The sequence below is a fragment of the Pseudophryne corroboree genome, chromosome 1, assembly GCF_028390025.1.
Source record: "Pseudophryne corroboree isolate aPseCor3 chromosome 1, aPseCor3.hap2, whole genome shotgun sequence".
Taxonomy (NCBI): Eukaryota; Metazoa; Chordata; class Amphibia; order Anura; family Myobatrachidae; genus Pseudophryne; species Pseudophryne corroboree.
Window position 1 is genome coordinate 185,317,154 of NC_086444.1, and position 24,197 is coordinate 185,341,350.

At 47.1% G+C, this 24,197-nt stretch overlaps 1 protein-coding gene across 7 annotated transcripts in view; it reads right to left on the reverse strand.

Annotated features, from left to right (window-relative positions):
- Positions 1 to 24,197, reverse strand: part of EDIL3 (EGF like repeats and discoidin domains 3) — a 1,054,167-nt gene that overhangs the window by 231,729 nt on the left and 798,241 nt on the right. For all 7 annotated transcript variants that reach the window (XM_063963959.1, XM_063963960.1, XM_063963957.1 and 4 more), the window contains one exon: positions 17,354 to 17,498. In XM_063963959.1, the coding sequence (XP_063820029.1) occupies positions 17,354 to 17,498 (145 nt within the window). The remainder of the gene's footprint in view (positions 1 to 17,353; positions 17,499 to 24,197) is intronic.

Consider the following 24,197-nt stretch of genomic DNA (forward strand, 5'->3'; position numbering starts at 1 on the left):
TGCAGCACTCCCTTTACAAATGTCTGGACTTCTGGAAGAGAAGCCAATTCCTTCTGAAAGAAAATCGAAAGGGCCGAAATTTGTACCTTAACAGAACCTAATTTCAGTCCCATATCCACTCCTGTCTGCAGGAAGTGGAGAAAACGCCCCAGATGAAAATCTTCCATAGGCGCATTCTTGGTTTCACACCAAGACACATACTTTCGCCAGATACGGTGATAATGTTTCACCGTCACCTCCTTCCTAGCCTTTATTAAAGTAGGGATGACCTCCTCCGGAATCCCCTTCTTCGCTAGGATTCGGCGTTCAACCGCCATGCCGTCAAACGTAACCGCGGTAAGTCTTGGAATATACAGGGCCCCTGTTGCAACAGGTCCTCCCTCAGAGGGAGAGGCCAGGAATCTCCGGTGAGCATCTCTTGAAGATCTGAGTACCAGGCCCTTCGAGGCCAGTCTGGAACAATGAGTATCGTCTGTACTCTTCTTCGCCTTATGATCCTCAACACTTTTGTGATAAGAGGGAGAGGAGGAAACACGTAGACCGAGTGGAACACCCACGGCGTTACCAGGGCGTCTACTGCTACTGCCTCAGGGTCCCGAGACCTGGCACAATACCTCCGAAGCTTTTTGTTGAGGCGTGACGCCATCATGTCTATTTGAGGAATTCCCCAAAGATGTGTTATGTCTGCAAAGACTTCTTGATGAAGTCCCCACTCTCCTGGATGGAGATCGTGTCTGCTGAGGAAGTCCGCTTCCCAGTTGTCCACTCCCGGAATGAAGACAGCCGACAGAGAGCTTACGTGATTTTCCGCCCAGCGAAGAATCCTTGTGGCTTCCGCCATTGCGACTCTGCTTCTTGTCCTGCCTTGGCGGTTCACATGAGCCACTGCTGTGACATTGTCTGATTGAATCAGAACTGGTAGGTTTCGAAGAAGACTCTCCGCTTGTCGAAGGCCGTTGTATATGGCCCTGAGTTCCAACACATTAATGTGTAGACAGGACTCCTGGTCTGACCACAGTCCCTGAAAATTTCTTCCTTGGGTGACTGCTCCACACCCACGGAGGCTCGCGTCCGTGGTTACCAGGATCCAGTCCTGAATTCCGAACCTGCGACCCTCCAGCAGGTGAGCACTTTGCAGCCACCATAGGAGAAACACCCTGGCCCTTGGGGACAGAGTTATTATTCGATGTAAGTGCAGATGCGACCCGAACCATTTGTCCAGAAGGTCCCATTGAAACGTCCTCGCATGGAACCTGCCGAAGGGGATGGCCTCGTAGGCCGCCACCATTTTTCCCAGAACTCGAGTGCATTGATGAACTGACACCCTTTTCGGTTTTAGCAGGTCTCTGACCATGTTCTGGATGTCCTGGGCTTTTTCCAACGGGAGAAAAACCTTAATTTGTTCCGTATCCAGTATCATACCTAGGAACGTTAGTCGAGTTGTCGGAATCAACTGTGACTTCGGTAGATTCAGAATCCAACCGTGTTGCTGGAGCACTCTCAGAGAGAGCGTTACACTGCTCAGCAATTTCTCTCTTGATCTCGCCTTTATCAGGAGATCGTCCAAGTATGGGATAATTGTGGCTTCATGCTTGCGCAGGACCACCATCATTTCCGCCATTATCTTGGTGAAAATCCTTGGGGCCGTTGAAAGCCCAAACGGCAACGTCTGAAATTGGTAATGACAATCCTGTACAGCGAATCTCAGGTACTCCTGATGGGAGGGATATATGGGGACATGAAGGTACGCAGTGACACCATAAACTCCCCCTCCTCCATACTGGCTATAATCGCCCTGAGCGATTCCATCTTGAATTTGAATCTTTTCATGTACAGGTTTAGGGATTTTAGATTCAAAATAGGTCTTACCGAACCGTCCGGTTTCGGGACCACAAAGAGGGTTGAGTAGTAGCCTCTTCCCTGCTGGTTCAAGGGAACCCTGATAATTACTTGCTGTAGACACAGCGTTTGAATTGCAGCTAACACTACATTCCGATCTGGTGCAGAAGCTGGTAATGCCGACTTGAAAAATCGGCGCGGGGGCACCTCCTCGAATTCCAGTTTGTAACCCTGGGAAACTATTTCCAACACCCAAGGATTAAGGTTTGAACTGACCCAGGCCTGGCTGAAAAGTCGAAGACGTGCCCCCACCGGTGCGGAGTCCCGCAGGGGAGCCCCAGCGTCATGCCGAGGATTTTGTAGTAGCCGGGGAGGACTTTTGTTCCTGGGTTCCTTGTTCCTGGGTAGCCTTACCTCTGGCAAGGAAGGAGGACCCCCGACCTCTTCTGGACTTTTGCGACCGAAAGGACTGCATCTGATACGGTGGTATTTTCTTTTGCTGTTGGGGAATAAATGGTAAAAAATGTGATTTACCTGCGGTAGCTGTGGAAACCAGGTCCGTCAGCCCATCCCCAAACAATACGTCTCCCTTATAGGGTAGGACTTCCATATGCTTTTTTGAATCCGCATCACCCGTCCATTGGCGAGTCCATAATGATCGTCTCGCTGAGATAGACATGGCATTGGCTCTGGAAGCCAGCAATCCAATATCCCTTTGAGCATCTCTCATAAATAAGTACTGCATCTTTAATATGGGCTAGAATTAACAATACAGTATCTCTTTCCATGGTACCAAATTCAGCCGTTAGATCATCTGTCCATGCTGAAATTGCGCTACATACCCATGCCGACGCAATTGTCGGTCTTAGCACAGCTCCACTATGCGAATAAATAGACTTTAAAGTAGTCTCCTGCCTGCGATCCGCAGGGTCCTTGAGGGTCGCTGTGTCTGGAGACGGTAGCGCCACTTTCTTGGACAGGCGCATTCAGGCCTTGTCCACAGTGGGAGGTGATTCCCAACGCACCCTGTCCTGTTTAGGGAAGGGGTATGCCATATAAATTCTTTTGGGGATCAAGCGGTCTCTTTTCCGGAGTCTCCCAAGCCTTTTCAAAGAACTCATTTAGTTCATGAGATGTGGGAAAATTTATAATCTGTTTCTTTCCCTTAAACATGTGTACCCTCATGTCTGGAACAGAGGGTTCATCAGCAATATGCAACACATCCCTTATTGCCACAATCATACACTGAATGCTTTTTGTCACCTTAGTGTGCAATTTTACTTCATCATAGTCGACACTGAAATCAGAGTCCGTGTCGGTGGTAGTGTCCACAATTTGTGCCAAGGGACGTTTTTAAGACCCAGACGGGCCCTGTGAGTCGGTCCAATCCGAGGATTGACCCCTGATGCCTCCCCTGATTCAGCCTTATCAAGCCTCCTTATGTAAAGAAGCCACACTTGCATTCAACATATGCCACATGTCCATCCATGCCTGAGTCGGCACAACCGACGGGGACACACCACTCATTTGCTCCACCTCCTCCTTGGAGAAGCCTTCCGCCTCAGACATGTCGACACGCACGTACTGACAACCTACACACACAGGGATATACCTATAAGGGGACAAATCCCCAACCAGGCCCTTTGGAGAGACAGAGAGAGAGTATGCCAGCACACACCCAGCGCTCAAATAACACTGGAAAAACAAAATGACCAGATAGCGCTTTTTTATATACTATCCAAATTCCCACTCACTGCATTACCAATGTGGGATCTGGTCTGAAGATCGACAGTGTCTAGGTCGACAATGTTTAAGTTGACCACTATAGGTCGACAGTCACTAGGTCGACATGGATGGAAGGTCGACATGGTTTCTAGGTCAACATGTGCTAGGTCGACAGGTCTAAAGGTCGACATGAGTTTTTCAAATTTTTTTTCTTTTTTTGAATTTTTTCATACTTAACGATCTACGTGGACTACGATTGGAACGGTAAAGTGTGCCGAGCGAAGCGGTAGCGGAGCGAAGGTACCATGCCCGAAGCATGGCGAGCGAAGCGAGCCATGCGAGGGGACGCGGTGCACTAATTTGGGATCCCGGTCACTCTACGAAGAAAACGACACAAAAAAAAAAATATCCTCATGTCGACCTTTAGACCTGTCAACCTAGCACATGTCGACCTAGACACCCTGTCGACCTTCCATCCATGACGACCTAGTGACTGTCGACCTATAGTGGTCGACCTAAACATTGTCGACCTAGAAACTGTCGATTTGATGAACCACACCCTACCAATGTGCCCCCCGTCCTCTTTTTCCAGCCTGTGAAGTGTTCAGCAGGGGCGAGACCGGGGAGCCAGTGTTCTCATGCAGCTTCTGTGGAGAAAATGGCGCTGGTTAGTGCTGAGGATCAAGCTCCGCCCCCCCAACGGCGGGCTTCGGTCCCAGTGCAATTGTAATAAAATGGCGGGGGGATCTGTGATTTACTCCCTCCGCAGCCTAATCATACTCTATTGTGCCCAAAATTGAGGATTATTGCTGCCCAGGGCGCCCCCCACCCCCCTGCGCCCTGCACCCATCAGTGCTGCCTCTGTGTGTTGTGTCTGGGAGCAATGGCGCGCAGCAGTACCTCACGAAGATCTGAAGTCTTCTGCTGCCTGAGATGTCTTCTATCTTCTCATACTCACCCGGCTTCTATCTTCCGGCATCTGTGAGGAGGACGGCGGCGCGGCTCCGGGACGAACCCCAGGGTGAGACCTGTGTTCCGAATCCCTCTGGAGCTAATGGTGTCCAGTAGCCTAAGAAGCAGAGCCCTTGAACTCAGTTAAGTAGATCTGCTTCTCTCCCCTCAGTCCCACGATGCAGTTGCATCCTGTTGCATCCTGTTGCCAACAGGACTCCCTGAAAATAAAAAACCTAACAAAATTCTTTTTCTACAGAAAACTCAGGAGAGCTCTCTGCAGTGCACCCATTCTCCTCTGGGCACAGAATCTAACTGAGGTCTTGAGGAGGGGCATAGAGGGAGGAGCCAGTGCACACCCATAGGAAAAGTTCTTTTTAGGTGCCCATGTCTCCTGCGGAGCCCGTCTATACCCCATGGTCCTTACGGAGTGTTATGATTCCAGCACTCTGGTCAGAGGAGATCTTATGGCAAGGACCGGAGCACTGGAACAGAATGCCGGGGAAGGGAGCAGGACAGGAAAATAGCCCCTGGCGCCCTAACTCTGTTGTCTCACCCGTGTTGTCAGAAATCCCCTGCGAGACTATGGTTTCTTGAGCCCTTGGCAGCCGCGTTTGAAAGGCGGATTATGTATGCCCAACTTCGATGCCCCCCGGTCTTAATGAGAGACAAAGGGAAACCCGAGACAGGGTGATAACAAGAGGCCCTCTAACTAAACAACCAGGCCAGGGGCTAAGCAAACTCAAAACTATAATATGTGCGGAGAAACCGCCAGGGAAAAGGACAACCAAAATATCCACTTGTCCAATTATCCTACCCGGCACCGCCGAGTACCAGAGAGGACTTGTGGAAGCGGAACCCTCCGCAAATGCTCCAAACACAAAATATAAAAGGTAAAGCGGCTGAGCCGCAACACACGGCAGAGCCGCAACTCACGAACACCACTGGATATAAAACGGTGATCAGTCAGGACTCCAGGGAACCAAACGACCTCTTGGGATGAGATGACAACTCCCGAATACCGGACTTTTGAGGACTGGAATGACCGGATACAGCAGGACTGGAAACAGACTCTCAGCAAACAAAGGCAGCATGCAGGAAGCTATTACCGGCGTCTGTGAGAAGCCCTGGGAGTGTATTTAACAAGGAGTCCTCCAATCAGCTGCTAAAGGCTGATTAGAATAAATGCCGTGCAGCTGCCTTGCTGCATGGCCAGAGAGCAGGTGAATATCTTAATTTCCTAAAGCCTTGCAACGGGGAACGCGGGCCGCCAGTGGCGTCCCCGTTGCTAGGGTCCGTGCGGCTCAGCACGCCCGGCGTCTAGCGTTGCTAGGGAGCCGGCGGCTGTACGTGCACGGCGTCTCTAGTTGCTAGGCGCCGGGCCGCGCAGACCATCAAGCGGACCCCGGCGCCTAACAGTACCCCCCCCTTGAGGAGGGGTCAAGGAACCCCTAAAGCCAGGTTTCTGAGGAAATTCCCGAAAAAATGCCCTCTTGAGCCTCGGGGCATGAAGATCCTTATAAAGGACCCAAGACCTTTCCTTCGGACCATAGCCTTTCCAGTGAACCAGAAAATACAGCCGATCCCGGGACAATTTGGAATCGAGAACCTTCTCTACCAAGAACTCCTGTTGTCCCTGTACATCCACTGGAGATCTACCCTGAGAGATCTTCCGAGGAAATCTACTGGAAGAAACGTATTGTTTCAACAGGGAACAATGAAACGTATTTCCAATCCTGAGAGATCTTGGTAAACGTAACCGAAAGGCAACTGGGTTGACTCTTTTAATAATAAGAAATGGCCCAATAAATTTGGGTCCCAGTCTAGCCGAGGATTGTCGAAGCCTGATGTTGCGAGTCGACAACCACACCCTATCTCCCACCTTAAAAGTGCAAGGACGTCGGAGCCTGTCAGAAAATTTCTTCTCTCGAAAGGCCGCTTTTCTGAGAGCAAGGTGCTCCTTTTTCCAAATGGCTCTGAGATGGGAGGTTAAGGTAAGCAAGGAGACTGAGGAATGATGAAAAAAAGAATTAGCTCTGGGGTGAAAACCAAAAACTGAAAAGAATGGAGACTCTTTAGTGGAGGAATGACAAGAATTATTGTAAGCAAATTCAGCCAACGGAAGAAACTCGGACCAATCATTCTGGAGTTTGGCTGAATACAAGCGCAAATATTGTTTCAATGATTGGTTAACTCGTTCGGTTTGCCTGTTGGATTGTGGGTGGTAACCGGATGTTAACGACAATTTCATCTTCAATGAGGCACAAAAACATTTCCAGAATTGTGCGATGAATTGTGGACCCCGATCAGAAACAATATCAGTAGGCAACCCATGAAGCCTGAATACATGGCGGAGAAACAAAACTGCCAACCCTTGGGCAGAAGGCAATCGGGGAAGAGCAATAAAATGAGCCATTTTACTAAAACGGTCCACTACAACCCATATGACTCGGAATCCGGCTGAAAGGGGAAGGTCAACCACAAAATCCATGGAAATATGAGACCACGGCCTGAGAGGAACATTTAAGGGCATAAGTTGCCCGATGGGCAAGGAACGGGGAACCTTATGCTGTGCACAAACCTGACATTAATAAACAAATTCCTTGACGTCTTTAGAAAGACCAGGCCACCATACTGAGCGAGAGACTAACTCCAATGTCTTAGAGACTCCTGGATGCCCTGAAACTTTGTTATCATGGAATTCCGTTAAAACAGTAGCTCTCAAATACTCAGGGACGTAAAGACGACCAGCAGGAGTAATTCTAGGAGCTTGGTGTTGAAGCTGTTTTAATTGGGTAAATAAATCTTGTGTGAGGCCCGCCCAGATGACCGAAGATGGAAGTATGGGGGTAACAGGATTGTTATTGTGAACCGGAAGAAAGCTACGTGACAGGGCATCAGCCTTAGTATTCTTGGAACCAGGCCTGAAAGTGATTATAAATTTGAAACGCGTAAAAAATAATGCCCAACGTGCCTGCCGGGCATTAAGCCGCTTAGCCGATTCAATGTATTGCAGGTTCTTATGGTCAGTCAATACCGAAATAGTATGTTCTGCTCCCTCCAGCCAATGCCTCCACTCCTCGAAAGCCCACTTTACCGCCAGTAACTCCCGATTACCAACGTCATAGTTGGATTCAGCGGAGGAGAATTTCCTGGACATAAAGGCACAAGGATGTAACTCCAGAGACTCCGGATCCTTTTGAGAAAGGATAGCCCCCACTCCAACCTCCGAGGCATCAACCTCCACCACAAAGGGCAATTCCGGATTAGGATGTCTGAGGACTAGAGCCGAGACAAAGGCTTGTTTCAAGGCCCGGAAGGACAACTCAGCTTCACGCGACCAGTTGGTAGGATCCGCTCCTTTCTTTGTCAGAGCTACAATGGGAGCAACCAGGTCAGAAAAAGAATGAATGAACCTCCTATAATAATTCGCAAACCCTAAAAAGCGCTGAATTGCTTTTAAATTGGTGGGTTGCGCCCAACTAAGGATGGCCTGGGGTTTCTTTGGTTCCATGGAAAATCCCTGAGGGGAAATTATGTACCCTAAAAAAGATACTTCCGTGACATGAAACTCACACTTCTCCAGCTTGGCATATAAATGATTCTCACGTAACTTTTGAAGAACCAGACGCACCTGGGTAACATGTTGTTCCATTGATTCAGAAAAAATCAGGATGTCGTCTGAGTAAACGACCACGAATTTCCCTAGGAAGTCACGGAGCACATCGTTAATGAGGTCTTGAAAAACTGCCGGAGCATTGGACAGGCCGAACGGCATCACCAGGTATTCGTAGTGACCCGACTGAGTACTGAAGGCCGTTTTCCACTCATCTCCAGATTTAATTCGGATGAGGTTTTGTACGCTCCTCTAAGGTCAATTTTAGAAAAAATCACAGCAGAACGTAACTGATCAAAGAGTACAGAAATCAACGGCAAAGGATAGGTGTTTTTAACTGAGATCTTATTCAGGGCTCTAAAATCAATGCAAGGTCTAAGCGAGCCATCCTTTTTCTCCACAAAGAAGAAGCCTGCACTTAAAGGAGATTTTGATGGTCTAATAAATCCTTTCTCAAGGCTCTCCTTTACATAATCATTCATAGCCGCAGTTTCTGGCCCGGATAATGCATATAATCTTCCCTTTGGCGATGCGGCACCAGGAATTAACTCAATAGCACAATCATAAGGCCGATGGGGAGGCAGAATGTCCGCATTGCCTTTGGAGAAAACATCAGCAAACTCCTGGTATTCCACCGGAATGAGTTCTGGAATGATAGCTGCTACTCTGACTGGAAACGTGATACATTCCTTATCACAAAAAGTACCCCAATGTGAAATATCCCCCGACTGCCAATCAATGGTGGGATTATGAAAGGCCAGCCAAGGGTGACCCAGAACAACTGGAACTGCTGGGCAATGTGTAAGAAAGAACTCGATTTTCTCGGAATGTAGAGCTCCTACTGTAAGTAGTACAGGGGGTGTACGGAGAGAAATAATCCCATTAGACAGCGGACTCCCATCTAAGCCATGCATGGTGACACACCTACCCAAAGGTAACTGAGGAATGCCTAAGGCCTTAGCCCAAGTTAAATCCATAAAGTTTCCTGCAGCTCCACTGTCAACAAAAGCCGACACCGAAGAACTGAGGCTGCCAAAGGAAACTTTAACTGGGACTAAAAGGGAGTTATTCGAGGAGATAAGCTGCAGACCTAGGTGAACCCCGTCACAATTCACCTGGTCAAAGCGTTTCCCGACTTGTTCGGACAATTACGAGCAAAATGTCCCTTACCCCCACAGTACAGACAAAGACCAGAATTTTGCCTTCTGGCTCTTTCTTCAGGAGACAGCCGGGAGAGACCCATCTGCATGGGCTCCTCTACGTCTTCAGGAATGGAATATACACACGGACTTGACCTTACAGGTGCTCCTCTTTCAGCCCTCCGCTCTCTGAGACGACGATCAATCTTAATAGAAAGCTCCATGAGTTTATCGAGAGTCTCAGGAGCGGGGTACTGAAGGAGACTGTCTTTTATAGACTCTGATAAGCCGAGGCGAAACTGACTGCGCAGGGCTGGGTCATTCCAGCCACAGTCGTTCGACCAACGGCGAAACTCCGTTCAATAAACCTCCGCAGGATTTCTACCCTGTCTGAGAGCGCGCAACTGACTTTCAGCGGACGCCTCTCTATCAGGGTCATCATACAAGAGCCCTAAAGACTCAAAAAAAGCGTCAACTGACAACAATGCCGGATCCTCTGCTCTTAAACCAAATGCCCAGGTCTGAGGATCCCCCTGGAGCAAAGAAATAATAAACCCGACCCGCTGAGATTCAGTACCCGAGGAAGTCGGTCTTAAACGAAAATAAAGTTTACAGGATTCTTTAAAATTAAAAAACTCTTTTCTATCACCAGAAAAACGGTCAGGCAAATGCATCTTTGGTTCAGGGACTACCCTTGGGGAAGCTCGCAAAAGATCTTCCTGCGACTTCACCCGAAGAGAAAGATCCTGAACCATCTGAGTAAGTTCTTGAATCTGGCTGACTAAGAGCTGACCAGGATTTGGCCCTAAACCTGTTGGATTCATGAGGCCGATAAACTCTCACAAAACTGAATGAGAAAAAATTAAACCCCGTTTAATTTTAAGTTTTGGTATGGCCGGTAATAATGTTATGATTCCAGCACTCTGGTCAGAGGAGATCTTATGGCAAGGACCGGAGCACTGGAACGGAATGCTGGCGAAGGGAGAAGGACAGGAAAATAGCCCCTGGCACCCTAACTCTGTTGTCTCACCCGTGTTGTCAGAAATCCCCTGCGAGACTATGGTTTCTTGAGCCCTTGGCAGCCGCGTTTGAAAGGCGGATTATGTCTGCCCAACTTCGATGCCCCTCGGTCTTAATGAGAGACAAAGGGAAACCCGAGACAGGGTGATAACAAGAGGCCCTCTAACTAAACAACCAGGCCAGGGGCTAAGCAAACTCAAAACTATAATATGTGCGGAGAAACCGCCAGGGAAAAGGACAACCAAAATATCCACTTGTCCAATTCTCCTACCCGGCACCGCCGAGTACCAGAGAGGACTTGTGGAAGCGGAACCCTCCGCAAATGCTCCAAACACAAAATATAAAAGGTAAAGCGGCTGAGCCGCAACACACGGCAGAGCCGCAACTCACGAACACCACTGGATATAAAACTGTGATCAGTCAGGACTCCAGGGAACCAAACGACCTGTTGGGATGAGATGACAACTCCCGAATACCGGACTTCTGAGGACTGGAATGACCGGATACAGCAGGACTGGAAACAGACTCTCAGCAAACAAAGGCAGCATGCAGTTAGCTATTACCGGCGTCTGTGAGAAGCCCTGGGAGTGTATTTAACAAGGAGTCCTCCAATCAGCTGCTAAAGGCTGATTAGAATAAATGCCGTGCAGCTGCCTTGCTGCACGGCCAGAGAGCAGGTGAATATCTTAATTTCCTAAAGCCTAGCAACGGGGAACGCGGTCCGCCAGTGGCGTCCCCGTTGCTAGGGTCCGTGCAGCTCAGCACGCCCGGCGTCTAGCGTTGCCAGGGAGCCGGCGGCTGTACGTGCACGGTGTCTCTAGTTGCTAGGCGCCAGGCCGCGCAGACCATCAAGCGGACCCCGGCGCCTAACACGGAGTCCCCAGAATCCTCTAGGACGTAAGAGAAAAGTATTTATTTGTTTGTTTATTTATTTAAATAAACTATTTTTTCAAAGTGGAATCAGGAAAATTTATTTATTGTTTTTTTATTGTTATTTTATTTGTAACATTTGATTTATGTATTTATTTAGCAAGTAGAACTGAGTAAAGCCACTAAAATACACATCAGTATTTCTAGGTTATGTGTGCAAAGGGGGTGTGGATCATTAGATTGACAGTGTCTAGGTCGACAATGTTTAGATCGACCACTATAGGTCGACAGTCACTAGGTCAACAGGCAGTGGCGTAACTACTGCCCCCGCAGTCCTCGCGGTGGCTTGGAGGCGAGGGGCTGCGGGGGCGCCACTGGCTTAGCACAGATTGACATGCGGACGAGCGTCCGCATGTCAATCTGCGGTCTCCTTCCCTCCGCTGCTGTGTTGGAGGGACACGGAGGGCACAGCGCGCGCCTCTCCCGTGTCCCTCCTGGCTCTCCGGCCGGTCTAATAAAGGAAGTGCCGTTCGTGAGCTCTGATTGGCTCACGAACCGGCACTTCCTTTATTAGACCGGCCGGAGAGCCAGGAGGGACACGGGAGAGGCGCGCGCTCTGCCCTCCATGTCCCTCCAACACAAAGGAGCGGGGGGGGGGGGAGGGGGAGCAGGCACTGAGGAGGGCATATGTGCCACTGTGGGGGAATATCTGGCACTGGGGGCATATACCTGGCACTGTGGGGGAATATCTGGCACTGGGGGCATATACCTGGCACTGTGGGGGAATATCTGGCACTGGGGGGAGCAGACACTGAGGGGGCATATCTGGCACTGGGGGCATATACCTGGTACTGTGGGGGAATATCTGGCACTGGGGGGCATATACCTTGCACTGTGGGAGAATATCTGGCACTGGGGGGAGCAGGCACTGAGGGGGCATATGTGGCACTGTGGGGGAATATCTGGCACTGGGAGCATATACCTGGCACTAGGGGGAGCAGGCACTGTGGGGGCATATGTGGCACTGTGGGGGAATATCTGGCACTGGGGTCATATACCTGGCACTGTGGGGGAATATCTGGCACTGAGGGGAGCAGGCACTGAGGGGGCACATGTGGCACTGTGGGGGAATATCTGGCACTGGGGGCATATGTGGCACTGGGGGGTATATTTGGCACTGGGGGCATGTACCTGGCACTGTGGGGGAATATCTGGGACTGGGGGCATATACCTGGCACTGTGGGGGAATATTTGGCACTGGGGGCATATGTGGCACTGGGGGGGTATATTTGGCACTGGGGGCATGTACCTGGCACTGTGGGGGAATATCTGGCACTGGGGGTATATGTGGCACTGGGAGCATGGCCCTAGCAACAAGCAATACCCCCTAGCAACGAGCATGACACCCAGTGCATGAAACCCCTGGCAACGAGCATGACACCCTGAGCATGAAAATCCCTGGCACCGTGCATGGAACCAAGAGCATGAAACCCCTGGCAACGAGCAGGTAATTTAAAAGTAATTAGAAGCCTTACTGTAGAACTTTATGTGTAATGGGCATTACGGTGTGTGGCATAATGTATCACGGACATTGCGGTGTGTGTCATAATGTGTCAGGCATTACGGTGTGTTGTATACTATATCACGGGCATTGTGGTATGTGGTATAATGTCTCAGGATCATTGCGGTGTGTGTCATACTGTGTCACAGACATTGTATGTGCTATAATGTATCAGGGGCATTGCAGTGTGTAGCATAATGTATAACGGGCATTGCGATTCCTGTCATAATGTGTCACAGGCATTACGGTTTGTGGCATAATGTGTCGGGGGCATTACAGTGTGTGCATATTGTGTCATAATGTCTAAGGGCCTTTGCAGTATGTGGCATAATGTATACTGGGCATTACTATAAGGAGGAAAAATGACAAATAATGTAAGGGGCATAAATCAGGATTATTTTTCTTTCCTGTGGTGGCTAACGTCTGGGCGTGCAGGTTGCAAAACTGGGGTATAAGGTAATCTTTTCCTGCAATGTCACGCCCCTTTATGCGAAACCACGCCCATTTAAACGAAGCCACACACCCATTTTGGCGGCGCGCGCATGTTTGTCCCTTTACTAGTGCCAATTATGGGGGGGGGGGGCGCCAAAGAATTGTTTTGCTTGGGGGAGAAAAATTTCTAGTTACGCCACTGTCAACAGGGTTTGAAGGTCGACAAGGTTTCTAGGTCAACATGTTCTAGGTCGACAGGTCAAAAGGTCTACATGAGTTTTTCATGTTTTTTTGGTGTCGTTTTCTCCGTACAGTGACCGGGAAGCCCAATTAGCGCACCGTGTCCCCTCGCCATGCTTCGGGCAAGGTGCCTTGCTCCGCTACCGCTGCGCTCGGCACAGGTTACCGTTCCCAATCGTAGTCCACGTGGATCGTTTAGAATGAAAAAGTTCAAAAAAAGAAAAAAATGTGAAAAACTCATGTCGACCTTTTGCCCTGTCAACCTAGAACATGTCGACCTAGAAACCCTGTTGACCTTGAAAACATGTCGACCTAGTGACTGTCGACCTATAGTGGTCAACCTAAACATTGTTGACCTAGGCACTGTCGATCTTCAGACCGGATCCCAAGCAAAGGCTATACTTGTCATAGACATATACAACAGTGTTTGTTAGAAATGTAATTCATTATCTTATTTGTACACAGTATGGAACTCAGGCTTCTTCCCACAGTTCAATAACATACTGATATGATTGGCTGCTGACTAAAATGTACCTTAGCGCATGTATTTTAGGGAATTTAGATGGTAAGCTCTTACGGGCAGGGACTGATGCAAACCATAAATGCAATCATCCGTCATTTATCCCTTTATAAATCCATTGGGGGTTTCCTTTTTCTGCCATATTCCAAATGGAAATGAGAATAAAAAAAACCTAATAGACAGTCCCAACAGGCAATAATATAAAACTGCTAGAAAGTGCTGCTAATGTCATATACATCAACACATATTCGTCACTGGGCCTGCAGTATCTGCAAAAGTTATGCCCCCTAAAAGACATATGTGGGGATGCTTCCATCACAGTAGGTCACAAGTTCAGAAGTTTGGACTATAATAATGGTTGTATGCCAAAATATACTGTATACTCAATATACAGTTGCCCACTCCTAGTTTTGCAGTGATTTTGTTGTACTCTGAAATTACAGTGACAGAGGGTAGATTTTATTTTACACACTTACTGTAAGTTAGGGTTAGGCTGAGTGTGTGTGTGTGTGTGTGTGGGGGGGGGTCAGGGTTAGGTTGCAGGAGGGGCTGGTTAAGGATAGGCTGCAGGAGGGGTGGGTTAGGATTTTGATTACAGTATTTACCGGATACGTCTGGATTTTGACCATCAGGATTCCGTTTTCGGAATCCTGATCATTGCGATTTCAACTTCGGGAATATCGTACCCAACCCCTCTCTGCATCTCTCTATTTGTGATGTTGTTGTTTGCTCTCTTGACAGCAGTGAGAAATATGACCAAAACGCTGTGTATGCTGTGTAACTAATAAGACCTTAAGACTGTATGCTGTGTTACTAATAAGACCGTTGTTTTTTCAATCAAGAACACTGGTAAGTACTGACTTTAATAAAGGTTATGTATTCAGTAGCCTGATTTAAATCTTCAATGATCTACCTGTAATACCCCTCCCCCCATAGTAGCTTCAATGGGACGTGAGTGCATTATATCTGGACACTAATATCTATCTATTTAAATTTAGTGATGTTACTAGTGGTGGATTTCCCACTAGGCTGGTGAGGCTCGGCACTTGCTGGGAGGTGGCACCAGTGGTGGATTTCCCACTAGGCTGGTGAGGCATGGCACTTGTTTGGAGGTGGCACCCCAGCTGATGATTCCAAGTGATTCTTTTTTTGTCATTATGAGTTATTTTTTGATATTTTATTTTGCAACTGATGGGAGTCGCACATTGGGCAGCAAATTGTGGTCCAGCAGCTGGTAGTGGGTGGGGTGAGGTTGAGGCTGCTTTGACAGGATCGAGGCATCCAGTATAGTCCTCGAAAAGATGGGGTCAGTGCCGTGAGTGTGGGGGGGGGAGGCAGCAGACAATAATATGCCTAGGGGCAGCCTGACCGCTAAATCTGCCCCTGGATGTTACTGCCCACGACGTGCCATCTCCTGACCATTTTAGAGGTACTTTGGGGTTATTGCGCTGGAATGAATTCCTCCCTTAAAATGTTGCTAAATTGGTCTCCACCTAGTACTCTGCAAATAGATTCCTGCGTTATGCAGGAAGCAGCGACAAGACGTGGAGACTGTACTAAAAATAGTAAATAATCAGTACTTCGTGAGTTGTTATTTTATCTGAAATTCATGGTGGCCAAATACTGGTCAAAATGAAGATTTAGAAAATATTACTAGTTTATCCAATGAGCATGAATTAATTTTGTAAAAATGTAGCAAAAAATATACATGCATTCTGAATCCCGACTTAACTGTGTGCAGCTGCAAACCTTACATGCAATAAACTATGTGCTATGATCTCTGTCAGATCAGATCTATACATCAGCTTCAATCAAAATTATATTTCACTATCCATATCTTATTTTCTCTATAAATCTAAGTGTGAAAATATGGGCACAAATAAAAGAGAAGGCCGGTATTGGTGCATTAGTATAAAACATAACTGCTGACTTTAAGGTAAAGTGTCACGACCTTGAAAATAAAATCAAACGCAGAAATCCAATTAACCTAGCAAGTCCATCACAGATAACTTTGGTGGCTGTGAAATTGGGTGTCAGGAATGAAAGACAACAAAAAGCTAATTTGCTGAAGTACCTTTATTAAGCCTTCTGTTCACTTCACAAAACCCTGATATACGTGAAACAGAAAGATTAAAGAAGCATGTTTTCAATTCTGAATCATTTTTGTGTGCCTCTTGATGGCCAAAAATCATTTACCACAAATTGTTTTGCTGTATCACACTTGAACTCGGTGACCGCCACTTATACAATAAGAGTAGCCATCTAAAATGTGAACCTGAAAATGGATTTACCGCCTGCTCTAGAAAGGAGAAAAAAAACAACTGAAAATGAAATTGCTTTACTGGTTTAGAAGCACTATGTCTAAGATACTGTCTGACAAAGAGGTCAAACTTAAGGTTTTGTTTGCAAACTTTTTCAGAGGGTCAATGAGCTAGGTCATGTTTCCATTTCCTCTTGCTGCAGCACACTGAATAGTAATAGTTTGCTGTTGTTTAATATTCAATTGCATTTCTAAAACATTTTGGGATGACGTACTATATAAAAAAATGTTGCATGGAAAAAAAAATAAAGGTTTAATTCAATTACAGGTTGAGTATCCCTTATCCAAAATGCTTGGGACCAGAAGTATTTTGGATATCGGATTATTCCGTATTTTGGAATAATTGCATACCATAATGAGATATCATGGCGATGGGACCTAAGTCTAAGCACATAACGTATTTATGATTCATTTACACCTCATACACACAGCCTGAAGGTAATTTTAGCCAATATTTTTAATAACTTTGTGCATTAGACAAAGTGAGTGTACATTCACACAATTCATTTATGTTTCATATACACCTTATACACACAGCCTGAATGTCGTTTAATACAATATTTTTAATAACTTTGTGTACTAAACAAAGTTTGTGTACATTGAGCCATCAGAAAACAAAGATTTCACTATCTCTGTCTCACTCAAAAAATTCTGTATTTCGGAATATTACGTATTTCGGAATATTTGGATATGGGATACTCAACCTGTAATAGCAAAAAAAACATCACTATCAAGATCTGTCATCTCTATTGTTAGCATATCCTTGTGAGACTTCTGATAACACAATACAGCTGGAAGGAAAGATGAATTACAGAAATAATCACAGGCAATCTAGCGGCTTCAGACTTCTTATTGTCAACTAAAATAAATATGGACGATCTGTCAGCTTTAGCCTTTTTAACCTTTGCCCGCAAACATTCCATTTCTCATATGTATTTTCTAAGTTCTGTGATATCTAAGCAATGTTTCATTCTGTCACACTAACAGCCCACAAGACATCTGCTTGCCTATTTTCTCATTTGACTGTGGAGAATGCACAGGGAAGAAAAAAGAATAACCACAGTATGTATCAAACAAATCATGAGCAATGCATTTAATCATGTTACACTTAGAGACCTACCTGATAGTTCACAGCCCAGCAGCTCCATTCTGAGAGTACAATGCCGCCTACACACCTGCGGGTACAACCGAATGTACTGGGTTTCAATTGGTGGAGTGAAATAATTTGCATATGGCGTGTTATTGTCCACATTTCCTCGGAATACCTGCGTTAAAAGTTGAAGGAAGTTTAATTTGCTGTTTAATTCTTCCTCTCGCTAGATATACAGAAACATAATACAGAAACATAGAATTTGATGGCAGATAATAATCACTAAGCCCATCTAGTCTGCCCTAAACAAAGGTTCAGTATGATTTACTGACAGTCGGGGTGCCGGTCGTCAGTATACAGACAGCGGCATCCCGGGAGTCGTATGTTGGAAGGGGGTGAGCGCAAAGAGTCCCCTTGCTGGCTTGCTGCGCTCACCATGCTGCAGGTTCTATTCCCACTCGCTGCACTCACCCAGGGGAAGCGGCTGCTATGGGGCCCGAGATGCCTGCATGTAACCTGCCGCTCCCCTGCACCCAGTCAAGCTGCAGCACTCTGCCTAGTACAGTGAAGTAATCAGGAGCTCACTGCGAGGCTACGCCCCCTTTAGTGACATAATGACGTGAATGGCTACAAGGGGTGTAAGCAGGCGCGTAGGGAGGGCGGTTCCGGTGGAGTGCCAGCCCCAGGCGCCAGCCCGGCAGCATGAAGCCTCCTCTCCCCTTCCCCTGTCACAGTGCAGTGTGTGTGTGTGCGCGCGCACACTGCACTGTAAGAGGGGGCGGAGCTACATGGGAAAATGGGCAGAGCTACACAGGACCATGTAAAAGAGAAATTTTAAGGCGCCCTTACAACAACCACTGCTATTATGATATTTTGCTGCTCTCAAAACAGGGGTATTAGCAAACCCCTAAATGCACCATAAAAGATAAAGAAAAAATAGAGAGTGCAAAACAACCTTGAAACTACTACAAATAAAAATTGTTTAATATAAAGTTTTTTCTGGTGTAAAATCAATACAATGTTTAAAAATCCATGACACTTCATATTGGAACAACCAGCAAAATGTATCAAATAAACTGTTATAATACAACTTGATACTGTGACATATAGTATCAATCACAGTTATGTAGTGAATTTTGCACTAAGGGGGTGATTCCGAGTTGTTCGCTCGCTAGCTGCTTTTAGCAGCATTGCACACGCTAAGCCGCCGCCCTCTGGGAGTGTATCTTAGCTTAGCAGAATTGCGAACGAAAGATTAGCAAAATTGCGAATAGAAATTTCTTAGAAGTTTCTGAGTAGCTCGAGACTTACTCACAGATTGCGATCAGTTCAGGCCGTTTTGTTCCTGGTTTGACGTCACACACACGCCCAGCGTTCGGCCAGCCATTCTCTCGTTTCTCCAGACACTCCGCCTGCGTTTTTCCGCACACTCCCAGAACACGGCCAGTTTCCGCCCAGAAACACCCACTTCCTGTCAATCACACTCCGATCACTTCAACGATGAAAAATCTTCGTTCGGCCGTGAGTAAATCTACTAAGTTTTGTGTTAAAATACTTACCGCATGCGCACTGCGAACCATGTTCATGCGCATTTTTGCCTTAATCGCTTCGTTGTGAAAATCGGCAACGAGCGAACAACTCGGAATGACCCCCTAAGTTCCTTATTAATACTCCTAAACAAAGTGCATATAATCAATGTTGAAACATCTCCACAGACATGCAATAAATACCATTCTCTGGGTGATTTTGTGCACTTTATAGTAAATGAAGTGGTTCACAATTGCTGGCCTGTGGGAAAGCTCCGTCTGTGCTACGAGTGGTTAGCGAACCTGTTAACACAAGGTGTCCCGTGGAGCCGCTACCCCCGTATCCTGGATGTCAGCGCGGACCGCTCAGGTCAGGGCTTTGATCCACCTCACTATCCGTCACTGTCAGTGACTCGCACAGCCGCGGTCTCTGTGTGGCACTGGTTCTCCTGCCAAACGGAATCTAAAGCTGGCTAGCAATTGTGAACCACTTCATTTACTATAAAGTGCTCAAAATCACCCAAAGAACGGTATTTATTGCATGTCTGTGGAGACTGTTTCAACATTGATTATATGCTCTTTGTTTAGGAGTATTAATAAGGAACTTAGTGCAAAATTCACTACATAACTGTGATTGATACTATATGTCACAGTATCAAGATACACGGGACCAGACTGCAGCTTGCAACACAGGTGGATGACATGCTGCAGCTCCCGCCTGCCAGATTTCCTTAGGTAAGTGGATGGAGATTGAGTGAGTGAGTGAAACTGTGTGTGTGTGTGTGTGTGTGTGTGTGTGTGTGTGTGTGTGTGTGTGTGTACAGTATATGTGTGTGTGTGTGTGTGTGTGTGTGTGTGTAATGTATGTACAGTATGTAAGTGTGTGTATATGGTGTGTGTATGTATGACTGTGACATAATGTGTGTAAGCATCACTGGTATAGGGGGCATTATGTGTAAGCGCTACTGGTACAGGGGGTGTTACGTGTAAGCGTCACTGCTACAAGGGGCGTTACGTGTGTAAGCATCACGCATGTAGGCGTAACTGGTACAGGGGGCGTTACGTGTAGGTGTAACTGCTACAGAGGGTGTTACGTGTGTAAGCGTCACTGGTACAGGGGGCATTATATGTGTAAGCGCTACTGGTACAGGGGGTGTTACGTGTAAGCGTCACTGCTACAAGGGGCGTTACGTGTGTAAAGCATCACTGCTGTAGGGGGTATTACGTGTGTAAGCGACACTGCTACAAGGGGTGTTATGCATGTAAGCGTCACTGCTACAGGGGGTGTTACATGTGTAAGTGTCACTGCTACAGGGGGCGTTCCGTGTAAGCATCACTGGCACAGGGCGTGTTACGTGTAAGCGTCACTGCTATAGGGGGCATTACGTGTGTAAGTATCACTGCTACAGGGGGCATTACGCATGTAGGCGTAACTGGTACAGGGGGCGTTACGTGTAGGTGTAACTGCTACAGAGGGCGTTACGTGTATAAGCGTCACTGGTACAGGGGGCATTATATGTGTAAGTGTCACTGGTACAGGAAGTGTTACGTGTAAGTGTCACTGGTACAGGGGGCGTTACGTGTGTAAGCATCAATGCTACAGGTGGCATTACGTGTAAGTCACTGGTACAGGGGGCGTTACGTGTGTACGCATCACTGCTACAGAAGGCGTTACGCATGTAAGCGTTACTGGCACAGGGGGAGTTACGTGTAAGCATCACTGCTACAGGGGGCATTACGCGTGTAAGCGGCACTGCTACAGGGGGCAATACGCGTGTAAGCATCACTGCTACAGGGGGTGTTACGCATGTAAGCGTAACTGGTACATGGGGCATTACATGTGTAAGCGTCACTGGTATAGGGGGCCTTACGTGTGTAAGCGTCACTGGTACAGGAGGTGTTACATGTAAGCGTCACTGGTACAGAGGGCGTTACGTGTGTAAGTGTCACTGCTACAGGGGGCATTACGCGTGTAAGCGGCACTGCTACAGGGGGCATTACGCGTGTAAGCGGCACTGCTACAGGGGGCTTTATGTGTGTAAGCATCACTGCTACAGGAGGCGTTACGCATGTAAGCTTAACTGGTACAGGGGGCTTTATGTATAAGTGTCACTGCTACAGAGGGCATTACGTGTGTAAGCGTCACTGCTACAAGGGGTGTTACGTGTAAGCATCACTGGTACAGGGGGCGTTATGTAAGCATCACTGGTACAGGGGGTGTTACGTGTGTAAGCGTCACTGCTACAGGGGGCATTATTTGCAAGCATCCCTGGTACAGGGGGCATTATGTGTGTAAGTGTCACTGGTACAGGAGGCTTTATGTGTAAGTATCACTGGTACAGGGGGTGTTACATGTGTAAGTGTCACTGGTACAGGGGGTGGTACGTGTGTGAGCGTCACTACTACAGCGGGCGTTGTGACTACTACAGGGGGCGTTGTGTATAAGTGGCACTACCACAGGGGGCATTATGTGTGTAAGGGTCACTGCTACAGGGGGCATTATATGCCCTGTCCCTTTGTAAAGTATGGGAGTGCGCAAATTTATAGTTTACAGGGGGACGGCAAACACCCTAGCACCGGCCCTGCACACCGCACTTCCTTTGTAGCCTTGCCAGACCTGGCCAGGACTGGCTCTTCCAAGACGCAGTCTGGGATGGCAGCAGCAGTGAGACAGAGCAGCACGCACAGCAGGGTTCTGACTGGCCGTACCTGCTTAGCTCCAGTCACCCATGCGGCTGCATAGGAGGAGGCTCCGGCTCCATAGGAGAGGCAGGCGGAGGCAGGCTCCGGCTCCATATGAGAGGCAGGCGATGCAGTATGACAGTTGGGAGGAGGCAGAGACCTGGCTGCGGTGAGAAAGCTTCTCCCTTCACACACACCATCTGGGGGAGGAGATGGGGGAGTGGCCATATTAGAGGCAGGCTGCAGCACAGTACTTCGTATTCAGATATAGCTGAGAGGTCTGTAGTGTCCCACATTCACCGGACAGGATGCAGTTATAATGCCAGCTGTCAGGATCCCGGCGATCATTAGACCGACACTGGAATCTCGACAGACAACATTTTACTGGTGGTCGGAATCTGAAATCTGTCCGTAATTCCCACTCGGGCCCGAAGTATGGCGAGCGGACTTGCTGCCGGTATACCAGCAGACAGGATGCCACTGTCGGTATACTGACAGCCGGCATCCTGTCTGCTGGTATATCATACCGCACCTCACCAAACACTACTTTCATACATATTGCACCGCAGCCATAGACCAGTATATAGGTGATTTTTTTTCCCTGTAGGGAACATTGGCCCTCATTCCGAGTTGTTCGCTCGCAAGTGAATTTTAGCAGATTTGCTCATGCTAAGCCGCCGCCTACTGGGAGTGAATCTTAGCATCTTAAAATTGCGAACGATGTATTCGCAATATTGCGATTACACACCTCGTAGCAGTTTCTGAGTAGCTTCAGACTTACTCGGCATCTGCGATCATTTCAGCAACTGCACCCCCTGCACCTACTGTTCCTATGCCTATGTCACTGATCCGTGCATGCTTCTCTATACACGCTGCTGAGAGGGACGTTTTTTTGAAAAGTGCATTTTGATCTGAGTTTGCACATTTCATGGGTGTGTTTGCAGAAATTATTCTAGGTAAATTCCTGTGTTTCAGTGTTGTGCATGGAAATTACATCCATGTTTGGGCGATGGTGTATTTGATTGTACAGTATGTCCCTGTACACTCATGTTTTGTACTCCTATTTGACCTAACACTCCTGTGTTTGTTCTTTGGTAAATTTATGTGTTTGGAAAAATGGCCAAACACTCCCGGCTAACTCAGGCAAACAAGGAGCTTAGTAAATTTACCCCTTAGACTATTATCTCCTCAATACTCCCTACAACGGCTCCTAACCCTCAGTTTCTGCCATCATGATGATTAATTCAGTGTTCTGTTCCCTGATACAGCTATATATATATATAGATATATATATATATACAGTATATTGATATATTAGAGATATATATATATATATACCAAGTACTTGTCCCACATTGTTTTGTATTGTAAGTCATTATTTTCCTGTTTTGCTCATTTGTTTATGTACTTCGCTAGGCACTGAGGGACCCTTGTGGTGCCATATAAATAAAGGATAATAATATTAATAATAATAATAATAATAATGAAGGTTTTGCCCCCCCCCCCCCCCCATCTTCCACTATCCAGAACCCTGGGACTGCTACATGCAGCCTTTTCTTTAGGACAGGGTTTCCCAAACGCCGCCATTAGAGTCCAGGTTTTAAGGTTATCCATGTAGAGTCCAGATTGTTCAATTGAGGTACTAATTAAATCACCGGAACTCAAGCATGAATATTATTAAAACATGGACTATAATGAGCATGGGAAACTGTGCTCTAGGGGTTATGTTGGTTCAGAACCGGCAACTCAATTTACTGGATCAGTATGAAATCCCGCCGGACAGGATCCCGCCGGTCAGAATCCCGACTGGCACAATCTCAACAGGGGGGCGAGCGCAACGCAGCCCCTTGCGAGCTCGCTGTGCTCGCCATGCTGCGGTCACGGTGCCTCGCTATGCTCGGCACACTAATTTATTCTCCCTCTATGGGTGTCGTGGACACCCACAGAGGGAGAATATGTCGGGATTGTGCCGGTCGGGATTCCGGTGTTGGTATTCCGACCGCCGGGATTCCGTCCAGCGGGATCTTGACCCCATCCCCAATTTACATCCTTTAAAAGACAGCAGAGGGAATGAATGAGCAATCATATGTGCACTGCAGTTCTCCGGGGCGCTAGATAGGTGGAGAGGTGACTTGGTCAAACCTTTGATGCAGGTGGCAGTCCAGTTTGAACAAGCATAAAGAAAAAAAAATAATGATTCGGAATACAAAGTGATATTATATTTCCTATAAAGTTTCGCAAAATATAACAATGTATATAGTGAAAACAAAGTATATTTTGTTTTTCTAAGTCTTTACTGTGTGCTACATTTTATTGGAGTTATCTGCTGATAGTAGCAAAAATACAGAGGGGTTATATTTTAGTCCAGAATACCATACCTGTCTTATAGTAACTAGCTCTCTATTCCCAACGTGTCCACTGACGGGAGTTACAGAAAATCATTAACTCATTTATATACTGCCTATTCACCTTAACCAAGACAAAACTGATTACTTAGTACTAAGTCTTAAGGAAATAAAAGAGTTGATTATTTAATGCTGTGCTATGAAATGGAAAGTAAGCACGTGTTGTCACTTCGCTTAGCACAGATATAAGATGTGTTGCTGTGCAGTGCGGTGGATGTGATACACTTGTTTTCCATGACATATTTTGGAAACTCAATCTGT